The sequence below is a fragment of the Macrotis lagotis genome, chromosome 3 (genome assembly GCF_037893015.1).
Source record: "Macrotis lagotis isolate mMagLag1 chromosome 3, bilby.v1.9.chrom.fasta, whole genome shotgun sequence".
NCBI classification, from domain to species: Eukaryota; Metazoa; Chordata; class Mammalia; order Peramelemorphia; family Peramelidae; genus Macrotis; species Macrotis lagotis.
In genome coordinates this window covers 34737301-34751503 of record NC_133660.1, presented here as the reverse complement: position 1 = coordinate 34751503, position 14203 = coordinate 34737301, and the positions used below count along the sequence as shown (strand labels likewise).

At 37.8% G+C, this 14203-nt stretch overlaps 1 protein-coding gene across 6 annotated transcripts in view; it reads left to right on the top strand.

Annotated features, from left to right (window-relative positions):
- The window catches only part of ANKRD17 (ankyrin repeat domain 17), a 129391-nt gene extending 115196 nt beyond the window's left edge, over positions 1 to 14195 (top strand). For all 6 annotated transcript variants that reach the window (XM_074228440.1, XM_074228443.1, XM_074228442.1 and 3 more), the window contains 6 exons: positions 1682 to 3333; positions 4634 to 4831; positions 6086 to 6334; positions 7040 to 7218; positions 7501 to 7665; positions 8689 to 14195. In XM_074228440.1, the coding sequence (XP_074084541.1) occupies positions 1682 to 3333; positions 4634 to 4831; positions 6086 to 6334; positions 7040 to 7218; positions 7501 to 7665; positions 8689 to 8748 (2503 nt within the window). In that variant the 3' untranslated portion in view covers positions 8749 to 14195. The remainder of the gene's footprint in view (positions 1 to 1681; positions 3334 to 4633; positions 4832 to 6085; positions 6335 to 7039; positions 7219 to 7500; positions 7666 to 8688) is intronic.
- Positions 14196 to 14203: the final 8 nt, after the last annotated feature.

The window sequence follows — 14203 nt, the reverse complement described above, 5'->3', positions numbered from 1 at the left end:
TTTTGGACTAGAAGAGTGAGTAGAAAGAAGGTGCATTGCATACCAGAGATACTATGAAGGTGGAAAGTTTAGCAAATGATTGGATATATGGGGTCAGTGAGAATAAAACACTGAGGTTGGGAATGTAGGTAACTGGAAGGATCTTGGTATCCTTGGTAGTCATAAGGAATTTCAGAAATTTAAGACATTTTTTTTGACAAGTTGAAATTGAGGTGCCTATAGGACATCTAATTTTAAATATTCAAGAGACGGTGATGAAATAAACTCAAACATACATGCAAACATATCAGGGATGGGATAGTCTGCATAAAAAATAATTGAATCCATGGAAACTATGATATCATCATGTGGGATCTTATTGAAAGAAAAGAGAATAAGACTGAGAGATCACCCACGTTATTTTTATGGATAAAGTGCCAATAAAGAAGCATTAGCATGATCTGTTATTGTAGTTCAACAAAGAAATCCAAGAGGGCAGTGATGTGAAAACCCAGAGGACAGTGTCCAAATTGAGAACTTGTTCAACTATGTCACTTGGTTCAGATTGATCAAGAATCATCATGATTGGGGGAGAAAAGGACTGTTTGATTTGGCCACCAAGAGGTTACTGGTAGCTCTAGAAAGAAATTTCTGTTTAATGATATCAGAAGCCAGATTAAGAGCCTCCTTTTTGTTAGATGTGTTCCATCATTCTCCCTAGTACCCTCACCATGCTTAAAGAGAATTAAAAATCAGAACTCTTTCTTCTAAGCTACCTAATAGAGGCTTCAGATGTGAAGTAAATGGAAACTTTTCAGATTTGAACAAGTCATCACCAACATTAAGAGACGATTGATCTGGTTACCTCAGTGTACTACAATAATGACTTCAGGCATAAGTGATTGTGCTTTTAGGTGGTTGCTGATCATATAATTTTCAAGGATCTTGTAATACTCTCCCGTGCTTTTATTAGTATTTCATGTGTTATAGATTCACTCTAAATCTTGCGATTTAGAACAACCCCCTTAACTAGCTCCCATCTGGTTGAGCACAGTCATATCCTGAGTTAGAGAGGGCTATCTTCTTTCCTCACTGAGGATCTCACCAGATTTGACCAGCAGTGTAGGGAACTGTCTATACCAGGTAATAGTGTTCACAGCTGATAATACTTCAGCCAGTTCTTCTCAAGATGGACATAGATCTGCAAATATCTTCTCCCTTAGTTCTTAGACAATCTTTCCCTTTTATATGGGAAACAAAACATGAATTAGGCTGTAGTTATCGCATTTGCTTTCTTATAGTTTTATTGTTCATGCATCTTGTGACATGCTTGTTTTTTATTTTTTTTTCCTTTCCTCCTATTTCAATAGCCTTCATGGGCTTTATAGTTCTCATTGGAAACCTACCCAATTTTTATAAAAATTATTTCTGTGGGAAAATGTATTCCAAGACAAATCTCACTTAAAAATGAACTTTGCAGAATATTTTCCCTTGATAATTCTGTCCTAGAGTAATTCTTGACCCTGTCTACTATGATTTCATTTCTTCATTTGTAGAACAGTTGAATGATGAAATGAATTTTTTGATGTGGTTACTTTTGATAGCGTGATAGAGCAGTGTTAGATTCTTTGCTTTCTTTCTGTCTAGAGGAAGCCAGTCAGAACCAGGGCCCTCATTTTGCCTGTCTGTTTCCTTGTCCTAGGGGTGGCACCGAGTCTACGAGGCAGGCGACTCAGCTGATCAATGCTCTGATCAAGGACCCAGACAAAGAGATCGATGAGTTGATCCCAAAGAACCGTCTGAAGAGCTCCTCCGTGAATTCCAAAAGTGGGTCTTCAGCCCCCGCCACAACTGCTGCTAATAGCTCCTTGATGGGGATCAAAATGACCACAGTGGCCCTGTCCTCCACCTCGCAGACCGCGCCTGCCCTGGCTGTGCCTGCACTCTCCTCAGCCTCCACTCACAAGACCATTAAGAACCCTGTCAGCAATGTGAGGCCGGGCTTCCCTGTCTCGCTGCCCATTGCCTACCCCCCACCCCAGTTTGCACATGCCCTGCTTGCGGCTCAGACTTTCCAGCAAATCCGCCCACCTCGGCTGCCCATGACCCACTTTGGAGGGACTTTCCCACCAGCGCAGTCCACTTGGGGTCCCTTTCCCGTCAGGCCTCTGAGCCCAGCCCGAGCTCCTAACTCGCCCAAGCCTCACGCGGTGCCTCGCCACAGCAGTCAGCAACACAACAGCGGTTCTCAGGTGAACCCCGCAGGTTCTTTTACGTCTGCTGCCGCAGTGACCACCAGTGTATCCACGTCGACAGGGCCCGGTACCTCCACCAGCGGCAGCCCGAGCTCCCCTTCAGTCAGAAGACAGCTCTTTGTCACTGTGGTGAAGACCTCTAATGCCACCACGACCACAATCACGACCACAGCCAGCAACAGCAGCACCGCGCCCACGAACGCCACCTACCCTCTACCTACTGCCAAAGAACACTACCCCCTCTCCTCCCCGTCCTCCCCCTCCCCCCCAGCCCAGCCGGGAGGCGTTTCTAGAAGTAGCCCTTCTGATTGTGTAGCATCCTCTCCAAACAAAGGGATCCCTTCCTGTGACCAGGAAGCCGGCAGTCCACCAGTAGTTGAAGCCACAAGCAGTCGACAACCAAACGGCGCCAGTTCTGTGGGGAGTTCTGCAGGGCATTCTGCTCCACAGGCACCTGTTGGGGCTGCTGCTCCAGAACCACGACCACCTCTGCCGCCTCCACCACCACCGACTCAGGTTCCTCCGCCCGAAGTGAGAATGACTGCACCCCCATTAGTAACGACAAGTTCTGCCCCAGTGGTACTGCCACCCACTGCCCCAGGCACCTACCCTGTTCCTCAGGCACAGATGGGGTCTTCACAGCCTGCTCCCAAGATGGAACTGCCTGCCATCAGGCCTCCACCTCATGCCACAGCTCCAACTCACAAAAACCCAGTACCATTGCAGAATTCATCTGTGGCAGTCCTCAGTGTCAATCATATTAAGAGACCCCACAGCGTCCCCTCTTCTGTCCAGCTACCTTCAACCTTAAGTACACAAAGTGCTTCTCAGAATTCAGCACATCCAGCAAATAAATCCATGGCCCCCAATTTTAGTGCCCCTTTACCATTTGGGCCCTTTAGCACATTGTTTGAAAACAGTCCCACTTCTGCCCATGCCTTCTGGGGAGGTTCTGTGGTTTCATCTCAGTCAACACCAGAATCCATGCTATCAGGAAAATCGTCCTATTTGCCAAATTCAGATCCTTTACATCAGTCTGACACTTCCAAAGCACCAGGCTTCCGACCACCATTGCAAAGGCCTGCTCCAAGTCCCTCAGGTGAGTTTGTTGGGGCCCTTCCCTTGCTGTTGGTTAAGGCTCTTTAGCTCTTGGGAAACCTTTGTTTTCATTGTTGCTTACATTTGGAATTGAAGCATTGTTTTTCAGGTTGTTGGAATTCACGTGCCTTTTAGTTTCTGGGACATTTTACCTCCTTGATGTATCTTTGTTGGTCATAGATTTTTTTTTTTTTAATTATTGTTTAGAAATTCTTGCATTTCTGAATTGCTCTAGAGCCAATTTCTCCCAATAGCCCCATATGCTTATTTTCTTTACCAGGCTTTTACCCACTCTTTCTCCAAATGATAATGGCCCCAAATTCTGCTTTTGGTTTTATTCAAAAAATTAACAAAGTTTATAATTTGTTCTTCACAAATACAAATTTATTCTTTGATAGATTTTACAAAGTGAATTAAAATTTTTTTTGAGATACATGAAACAATGTAACAGAACTTCCAATATGTTACTAGTAAATGGTTAATGTTTTAAAACTAATAGAAGATTTCAATTTGGAGAAGGAGCAAGTCTAGAAAGTGAATTGTGCTTGTTTTATTCATGTGAGAGGGGAGGATTGAGAAGAAATACCATTTATAGAAGTAAGTTTTCCTACAGAACTGCATCTAAAATATAAGTAGAAGTTATGTATCATATTTTTTCCTTCACATATTATCACATAATTTCTTATGTAAATAGAAACAGAAAGTATGAGGAAAGACCTAAGGGGAAAATGTAATAAAATTCAAGGTAACTGAAAATTCAGTATTTTAATATTTTGGAATCACCTCTAGAGATTTCCCCCTTAAAGAAGGTCTTTTTTGACATTTCTGATTTTTTCCAATGCCCTTTTTCCCCTGAAATGATTTATTTTACCCATTATTACCTATTAAATTCTAAAATGTTACTTATGAATCACCCTGTATAAGTAACCTGACCAATTATTTTTAGAAAATGAATATTAATTCTTTTACTATTCTCTTTATTGGGAGTGGGAATGGAGCATGAAGAGGCGTATTTAGGAGAATGTAACCTTAAAAATATTTTAGAACTCTGCTATTTCATTTTACATTCGATACAACTAAAAATGTTGACCTTTTTTCCCCTTGAAAATATAAATGACTGTTTTCCCCTTTCCTGTAAAGGGAGAAAGGACAGAGACAGATTAAGTAACTAAGGAATTGTTAAATGATCTGGAGTCATCCTCTCATTGTTTTGTAGATTTTATGCTTGATGATTGATTGTTTAATCATAACTACACACTTTATCCAAGAATGATCTGGTGTTTTATGATTGTCTTCTTTAGGTATTGTCAATATAGACTCCCCTTATGCTTCTGTAACACCTTCCTCTACACATTTGGCTAACTTTGCCTCAAATCTTTCTGGAGGTCAAATGTATGCACCTGGGGCACCCCTTGGAGGACCACCTACAGCTGCTAACTTTAACAGACAACATTTTTCCCCACTTAGTTTGTTGACACCATGTTCATCAGCATCAAATGGTGAGTTATTTATACCTTAGAAGATAAAGGAGAAGTTGGAAACAATAGGGTTCCATAAGAAAGTAAATTCTGAGTTTATTTCCTTTGGATGTCTCAAGTGTAATTATGGTTTTGTTATAATGGTGCCATAATTTCATCAAATAATTGCTCAAATACATTTAAAAATATTATTTCTAAAACCTTAAAATGCCAATAATTTTTTAAAGGATACTACATTATTGTATATTGTACTGAAATACTTTGGAATTAGAAGAAATCAAAAAATGTACCCAAAATGTTACTTACTAAAATGCTGAAAACAATTCCAAAGTATTTCATAGCCCAAAACATCACTATGGCATTTTTCACTTGAGATTTTTCTTGATTCTTTTTTGTATTGTACATGATTATTTTAGTTACAGCTGCATTTTAGCATGTACTTCCAAGAACAACCAGTTGGACTTGTAGTTAGCCAATTGTAATTTTTCATACTTGAGAACTAACATTCTGATTCCTTTTGGAATCTAAGCTCCTTTAAAAAGCTAAACTGCTTCTAGGATAGATAATATCCTATTCTTCCGGTATGTGTAGTCAGTTATTTTATAAATTAACTATGCCAGAAATTGAGCTTGTTAAATTTCTGTGGAATAAGTAAATCATGAGTGACAGTGTGACTTCTAAGAAAACCAGCCTTAGAGCCCCAAAGTCCTGTGCTCAGGTCATCACACTTCTTCCATCCATATTGACTCTTGGGAGCTCTTGAAACTCCGTTCCCTCTCCTCTCAGTCGTGGGACTTTGCCTTCACTGGGTGAGAGTTGTCTATACTGGGGAAATCTTAGACGGGTCAGTCCTTGTCATTGAGTCCATCCTAGGTTGTTGCTGTAAGTATTCATTGTATTGGATCACGTCCTTATTCTTGATTTCATGCACTTAAAGAATGACATGGAGATTTGAACTGTATTTTAGATGATGACTTTGAAGTATAAAATTTTCATTTATTTAATGGTGTTAAGTTTAATTTAATAAGTTACACAAAAGTATTTTTCATAGTCTTGAGAATGTCTTGAGCCAGCTTTCATGTAGTCTCCCCTTAGCCCTCTAAGCTTCTGAATACTCAGCTATAAAATTGTAATAAAAATTTGAGAACTTCACATAAATATAAGGAATTAATCTGTTTTTTAACATTATTTGTATTATGATGCTTAACTTATGGCTTTAAAATTAGCATTATTTTAGGAGAAAAGAATATATTTTTTTTAATAACTTCTCTGCAGATTCTCCTGCTCAATCTGTATCCTCTGGAGTAAGAGCACCATCTCCTGCCCCGTCAGCAGTATCTTTGGGGGCAGAGAAGGCCAGCAGTGTCTGTCAGGACAGAAAAGTTCCCGTTCCAATTGGGACAGAACGCTCTGCCCGTATTAGACAAACTGGAACTTCCACTCCATCTGTTATTGGGAGTAACTTGGCCACACCAGTAGGCCATAGTGGCATCTGGTCCTTTGAAGGGATAGGTGGCAATCAAGGTATGAAGTTTTGTCTGTCCTAGCTTTGTGAAATGAAATTTCTCTCTATGAATATAAGCCTATAATATTTTCCCTTTCATAAAGTCTATTTTTTAAAAAGTCATTTATCTTTTTTTTCTGACTTATTTATTTGACACTACTAGAAGAATTGATCTTGTTTGACCAAGGGATTCCAAATGTTCATTCGATCAGATCTAAAAGGCATATAAATAGTTTCATCACACATAAACTAATCTATGAACTCTCTCAATTTTAAGCAAACTTCCTTTATTTGCTACTTCTAATCATTGTGTATTTAATATGTAACTACTATGTTCATGGCTACCTGGAACATGCACATATATTAAACCTTGGTCCTATTCTTATCAGCACATCAAAATTTAATAAAGAAAAAAAGGGCTGCATAGAAATATTTCATTGCTTCAGGTAAGCCTCACCTCCTTTATGATGGTAAGGAGATGGCATGACATTTCATCCCTAGAGTGTTCCACAAATCTGGAAGGCTTTGGCTCTGGTCTCAGCTGTGGACAGTCTCCTCCCCATAGAGCTCACCCAGAAGGGAGTTAGGACTTCTTGGACTGCAGATCTTGAGACAAAATGGGCCTTGTTGTTTTGTTTTGTGTGTTAAAACTCCTGTCTTTTCATTGAGTTTCTTTTTATCGTGTTATATTTATTTTTCGGATCTCCATTTTTTTCCCCCCACAGATAAAGTAGACTGGTGTCATAGTGGAATGGGAAACCATATGATTCATAGGCCAATGTCTGATCCAGGAGTATTTTCACAGCATCAAGCAATGGAGCGAGATAGTACAGGAATTGTGACTCCTTCTGGTACATTCCATCAGCATGTTCCTGCAGGATACATGGACTTTCCTAAAGTTGGGGTAATTTTCATTTAAGAGGGAGTAGCCACTTAATTTATTTCTTTTGAGCAATATGACATTGACCTGTTATTAAGTAAAAGCTTGGAGTCTGTTGTGATACTTGATGATGGTCACATCCTGTCACATCTGAAGCTGAGGTGACAAAGTTATGTGACTGTGAAATTCATATTACCCAGCTTACTTGCCAAACTGAAGAATAGGTTGATTTGGAAGATGATTCTTGAGTGTTTGTTTATGAGATGAGTGAGTCTAAATGTGTTTCCCCTTTTTTTTTTCCTCAAGGGTATGCCCTTTTCTGTCTATGGGAATGCAATGATCCCTCCAGTAGCACCTATCCCAGATAGTGCTGGTGGGCCCATATTTAATGGTCCTCATGCTGCTGACCCCTCTTGGAACTCACTGATAAAGATGGTTTCAAATTCTACAGAAAATAATGGCCCTCAAACGGTAAGATTGATCAGATAAAATACAAAACAAAATTAATTAACCATGTGAATATTCTTGACTACAGCATCAAGTATGCAAGTAGAACTTGACAGGAAGATAGGGAAGGAACAAAATGTTAGTACATTAAAAGCATTATAATATATCTTCAGTGACTAAAAATAAATGTGTAGTAGGTCACAATATCCACAAGAAAAATTAAGTGTTCTGAGGTATAAATCCTCAGTTTTTCTTTTGCTGTTCTCTTGTCATCATTGTAAAAATATTCAGCATAAGTATGAAAGATAAAGATGGGAAGGGATTGGGAGGCCACTTGCAGTTGGAGGGGATCAGGAAAGGCTTCATGGAGATAGGTGGTGGTGGTGGTGAAGTTGTATTTTTGAAACAAGGGAGGCATTTTTCTGACATGAATTTGTGGGGAAAGAACATTCCAGGCTTGGCCAGTGGAAAGGAATGAAGGACTGTGAATAAGGAATAGAGGAACCCATTTTGGCAGGATCACTGAGTGAGAGAATGGGAATAATATCCAGGGAACCCCAGAAAATAGATTCATGTTAGGTTGTAAAGGGCCTAACTGAGGAGTTTATTTTCTTAAAGACAATAGGGAACCCTTGAAGGTTAATGAATAAAGAAATGACAGAGTTGAATCTACATTTAAGAAAAATGAGTGACAGTCATATGGAGTCTTTACCACTAAGGAGTCAAATGACAATCTTAAGGGAGGGGATCAATAAGATGATATTGAAGAGGGCCTGAACTTAGGTGAGACTGAGTCCAAGAGCATGAATCTGAAAGATGAAACAGGATGATTGTGCCTTTGAAAGAAATAAGGGTGTTTTGAAGAGAGGGAGATGAATATGTCAGTTTTACCCATATATCCCCAAATTAACTTTTTCTGGTGAATTTGGGGATGGGGTAGGGGTGAGGTTGCATTGTTTTTTTCCTAAGATACACAAAATGCTTAATACTAAAGCATTTTCTCTAAGTGTGATAGTTGTCTAAGTGCTATATACTTTAATTCCTCAGGTGTGGACTGGAACTTGGGCACCTCATCTGAACAGCGTACATATGAACCAGCTTGGCTGATTGGGATCAACTGTTAGCCTTCAGATTCCTTTTCATTCAGAGGAAATCACAAGTGGCCGAAATAATTTTTATGTTCCCAAATCATTCTACTGATGTGCTTGACTGAAGTGTGTAGGCTTTTTGCAGAAGATCTTACTAACTGACCTTTTTTCTGTGAACATTTGTGACCGCCCATTCCCCACCACCCTACATTTCACCTTAGTTAGCATTCTTTTCTTTTTTTCTTTCCTTCTCTCCTTTCACCCCGGTCCTATCCCTACCCTGTCCCCAGACATAACTTTCTGTTGAAGCTGTTCTTTGGCTGGTTGGTTTTAGTACTGTAAACTGCTTCTGAGCAAACACGGAAATTTAGCAAAATTATGTAAACTTGATCCTGAAGTTTTAGAATGGCAAATAAATGTACAATTGTTTACATAACAGAAATGGCTAAGCAGAAAGTAAATTTCAATATGTCAGTATAGAGGCTCTACTTTATGTAGACTTAAATTAATGTGAGATATGTACCTTCATATTCAGAAATCTGGATGTTTCCTTCATACATTAAACTATTAATAAGCATAACATTTCTACTTGTGTAATTTAAGTACAGTATAAAAGAATGGGAGAGAATGGGCATTATCAGTTTGTTTCCCCCACGTGAGCTTTCAAGAAAGCAAAACTTGTTTTATTTTGGGAATGGGAGAGGTTGTAGCAAGGCACAGACTAGTGACTAATTCATTCCTTTTTCCTTAAAAATTTTTTCATGTTTCTTAATCTTTTGGCACTTTGAAAATCCCTAGGCACAATCTCCCTTATGCTCCTAGGCCCCTCCAGTCCTAGTATAATGCCTTGGCATGAAGTTAGTCAATCATTTCTGCAATGATTTCCATCCTTGTAGTTGCTACCACAAAGTGGCTTACCTCAAAGATCACATTTATCTCCTTCCAATTTTAAAACTTTTCACATTTTCTGAGTGTAAAAAGACACTATTGACTACCAAGGCAAATTATCTTAACTTGGTAGAGCTTAATAAATAGTGTTGTCTAAATAAGAAATAGTTGAATGAACTGCTTATTCTATGTAACTTTTCAATCTCATCTGTCCTAAGTTTATCCTAAAAATTCCAGTTTCAAAACTTAGTGGAAAGTGTTAAACACTATTGAAGATGCTTTGTTCTAAACCACTGCACTCTCTCTGAGTCTAGGACCTGCCAGCTCAATATGATTGTGAATTTGAGGATTAGCCAGCTTCTGTTGCACAGAAATCCTCCAATTCCAATTTAAAACATACTCTCTACTGTTTAAATTCCATCTATTCGAAACAGCAAGCTGTAGTCCTGTAATTTAAATAAGGACTCGAGTGTTACATTATTGATCTTTCTTGCCCAAAAGTAATATGGCAAAAGGTTAGGAACAAAGTTAAATGATATTTATTTCAATTTGCCCATTTTCAGTAACATTAATTAACACTCTGGTGAACAAAAAGGATTAACCAAATCTGATACATCATCCTAATTTAAATGAATTGATGTAGTTCCTTGGCCGTTAATAAAGTGATTTATTTACTGTGGTAGCCAGAGCAAAAAGGGAGTGGGATGTGGGTGGGGGGGGAAGATGATTTTCTAAATGGGAGCATTCATTCCTTTTATAATGTGTCCAAGTAGTTTTGAATAATAATCTTTCTCTTTTCTGCATTTCGGTTATTGCCTTAAAGCACATTTTTTTTCAGCTGTCTTGTGATTATAACATCAAATATTTAAGGAACAAATGAATCAAAATGCCCTACAGCTATTAATTAAATTTTAGCACTTTAATGAGAGTGGGGAACGAATGCCAATTTTAAAGTATTTTTGTGTCCTTTGCCACTATCTTAACAATTTTATGCTTAAATGGCCTTTCTTGTACTATAACTAGGATTATTTTCATCAGAAATAATCCTAAGTTATAGATACAACCCAATATTTATTTATTTAAAAAAATTGTACTTTGGGGTCCAACAAAACTGAGTTACTGAGAATGTGTGATTTCTTACCAAAAAAAAAAAATCTGTATTTTTTTTTTAACTTGAAGTCAGAACTTCCTATGAGGGGATATAAGTTGGAATGCCCCATGTTTAGTTTGTCAATTAGGCTTGTTAAATATTATGCCATGATTTTTAGTCTGTACTAGAAACATTTTTCAGGTACATTTTTTATATTTTAAATGTAATGCCTTTTATTTGACAAATAAAAGAAGGAACATAACCTTTGAGACCATGTAGGTCTTTTCTTTTTTGTTCCCACTTTTTAAAGAGACCTTCAAGAATTGGTATGTGTATATGCAGACTATTACGTGATTTATTTTTCCCATAATCATTTAAGGAGTGATTTAACTCATGAATCATCATCCCTGAGTTAGTTCACAACTTAAACATAATATTTCGGTAATACGTAATCTGTTTATACCAACCACTTAGCAAATTCTGTTTATCTTTCAAATTAAGTCTAGCTTCTCATGGTTTTTATTTTTTAATATTAGCCTTCAAAAAAACTGGATTTTGGTGCTTAATCTAAAGCATTTTTTCCTTGTTTTGCATTATTAAAGTTTATGTGATGAGCTGAATATTTTTTTGTTCCTAAATTACTGTAATCTCTTTAGTGGACATTTTTCCCCCTTAGAAAAATTCATTAATTTCTACACAAAAATTGTTTTCTGTCCTACTTTTGCCATGAAATTAACTCTTCTGTGGAAATGGAAAATTTCATTGGTTGGTTCACAGAGCTAAATTTATTACGCCAATTTTGACCTTTAAGCAGTTAAGTGGTGCAAGTGGATAGAGCACCAGCTGAGCACTAAGCCTGGATTCAGGAGAACCTCAGGTGTTTAATAATTGCCTAGCTGTGTGGCCTTGGGCAAATCACTTAACCCCATTGCCATAAATAAAATTTTAAAAAGAAACAAGGCCCATTGAACTTACTGTGTTTTATAGGATTAATTCGTCAAAGGATATTGGATTCAAAAACCAGGCGCCTCAGAAAAATTTCAGCTTGAGTAAGATAAGGAAATAGCATCAAAAAAAATCCTTATTCTAAATTTAAAAATGTATTACTTAGAATTTTTTTCTCTAAATACGATTTCTCCAAAACTGGCATGGCTTTTTTTGTTAAACTTCAAACTGAAAAATCTGGTCAGAGTAGAGGCATGTTCAATGTGCCTGTGTACATATATATCACCGATATTTCCAGAATTATAGCAGTGAGAACAGAACTTTGACAAAGATCTAGTTCAAACCTCCATTCTACATCTTTAGAAAACTGAAGTCCATTCACTGTGCATGCTGAAGGCCTAAGATATCATGGGGAAATTTTCCCAACTTTCCTAAGTGCTTTTTGTAACATTTCATTCATCATAGTCTCAGTATTACTTTTTTTCCTTTAAAGAGAGTAGATGTTATTGTGCAAATAAAGAATTCAATTAGCACTTCTTAAAAGCCAGGGAATGCTAAGCAGCTGAGACAATAATAAAGACTATAATGAAATTAGTCCATGCTGTTTAGAAGCCTTTAAATCCTATAACTAGCCTAGAGAGGTGTAAATTGTCTTTGTTCTTATTTTAAGTGTACCTAGTAGCAAAAGTGAGTGTAGTTTGAAATAATCAGTTCAAGGAAACATTCAGGGAATGATTGAATCTAGGAAGTAACTGATTTAAAATGAAATTTTACCCTATTTCTCATGTGTTCCTAACACATTTTGGAATTAGCAACCTAATTTAGGGGTTTTGTTAAGTTTTTATTTAAAACAAGAAATGACAATATGTTTGTTTTATGACTTACAAATCACCTAGTTAATTTAATCCATGCTGACTCCAAGAAGTAATTACAAAATTACTCATGAAAATTAGTCTAAAAACTTAAACCTACAGAACCATTTTTGGACCATGAAATTTAAAAGCAAATAAAATGTAGATGCCAATCTTGGAGCAGTAACACAGATTGAACATTGGGGTGATGTGATGTCAGGAAGCAGAAATTTGGTTCATCCTTGATGATTTTTTGTGCCAGGAAATAAATGGTGAATGTGAGACACAGTGGGGTAGAAAACTAAAAAAGACTGCCTTCAAGAAGCTGCTGTCTAAGGGAGCAGATGGCACACACATTAGAAGCAAGTGAGATGTACAGGATTGGAGATTTATTTCTAACATTAGGGAAGGTAAACTAGGTTATTTCTTTTTTGTTGTTGTTTTGCTGGGACTTGAAGCCAGGAGGCAGAGGAGAGAAATAAAATTGTAGGGATGAGACAGCCATAGAAAATTGCATAGAGGCAGAAGATACTCCTTCCTTGGTGCAGATCACAACCTAATTACCTTGTCTTTGTCCATGTACTCATAAATCTCTCATAGAGGATCTGTGGAAGAGGCAATTAATCATCTAGCTATCCTGAATATTCCACGGGCATCTCTGCAACACTTCAGCTATCATCTCTCTACCTTTCTATACTTTTCTATTTCTTGTGTGGTGTCTTTGACCCAATTTAGAAATGCAGAGTTATCTGTCATAAACTGAAGTCTACTTAAGGCCACTGCAAGGTTCCCCCTTTAAGTTGTCTAACTTTGGTTCTTTGAAAATTGTGGTTTGTTCATGATTCCAGCCACCTAGCATCACCTAGAGACTATTGTTAAATGAGGGCTTTGTTTCAGGCAGCAGCTCAACATGGATACAAGCAAGTAAATCCATTTTCCCAATTATAGTTCACCTTGCCTTCAGTTTTTGGTCCAGCTAATTAATTGGCCATTTGCTGTTTTGCCTGAGACAGTGCAAAACTGTTAAGGGGCTCAATGGATTACATGTCCATTTTCTGCTATATTCTGGGCAATAGGATTCTTCATCCATTTTTCTTGAATGTATTATTAGGTTGATTGCTTCTCAATGGCTTTTGGCATTCTCATTGTTACAACTGTTAACATCAGTTAAACTTAAAAAAACGGAGGTGGTAACATAACATCAATAAAAAGACTGTGGTTACTTCACTTTTTTCACCAGCCCTGTGATTTCAAAAGGGTAGGAAACTCCACTGAGAAACTCCTCTTTAAAGATGACCACAACTTAGCCTGGGGTACCGAAACGTTAGGTGATTATGAGACCATACAGCCAGTGTGTAATCCCTCTTCGCCCAGAGGCCAGCACCTACTATAACCCATCTAAATCTTTAAATAGTTAGCTTCAACATTTTACAATGACAATACAAAATGTTTAAATTGATACATGAGTTATAATGAGAAACACTGTGGACTAATATAAGCGTTCTTGTCTATCTACTAAAAAGAAAATTTTCCTGACTTTGGTTTCTTGTGTACCACAGTGGCCTGTCTGCTCTTTAGGGTAATGTAGCCACATGCAGTTACCTCTATCTGTCACCCTGCTCCGTAACTGCCCACAGTAAAGCCCTACAGACTCAGTGAGCTGGAGCCTAAAATGTCGCCTGCTCACGGCAATAACGGCA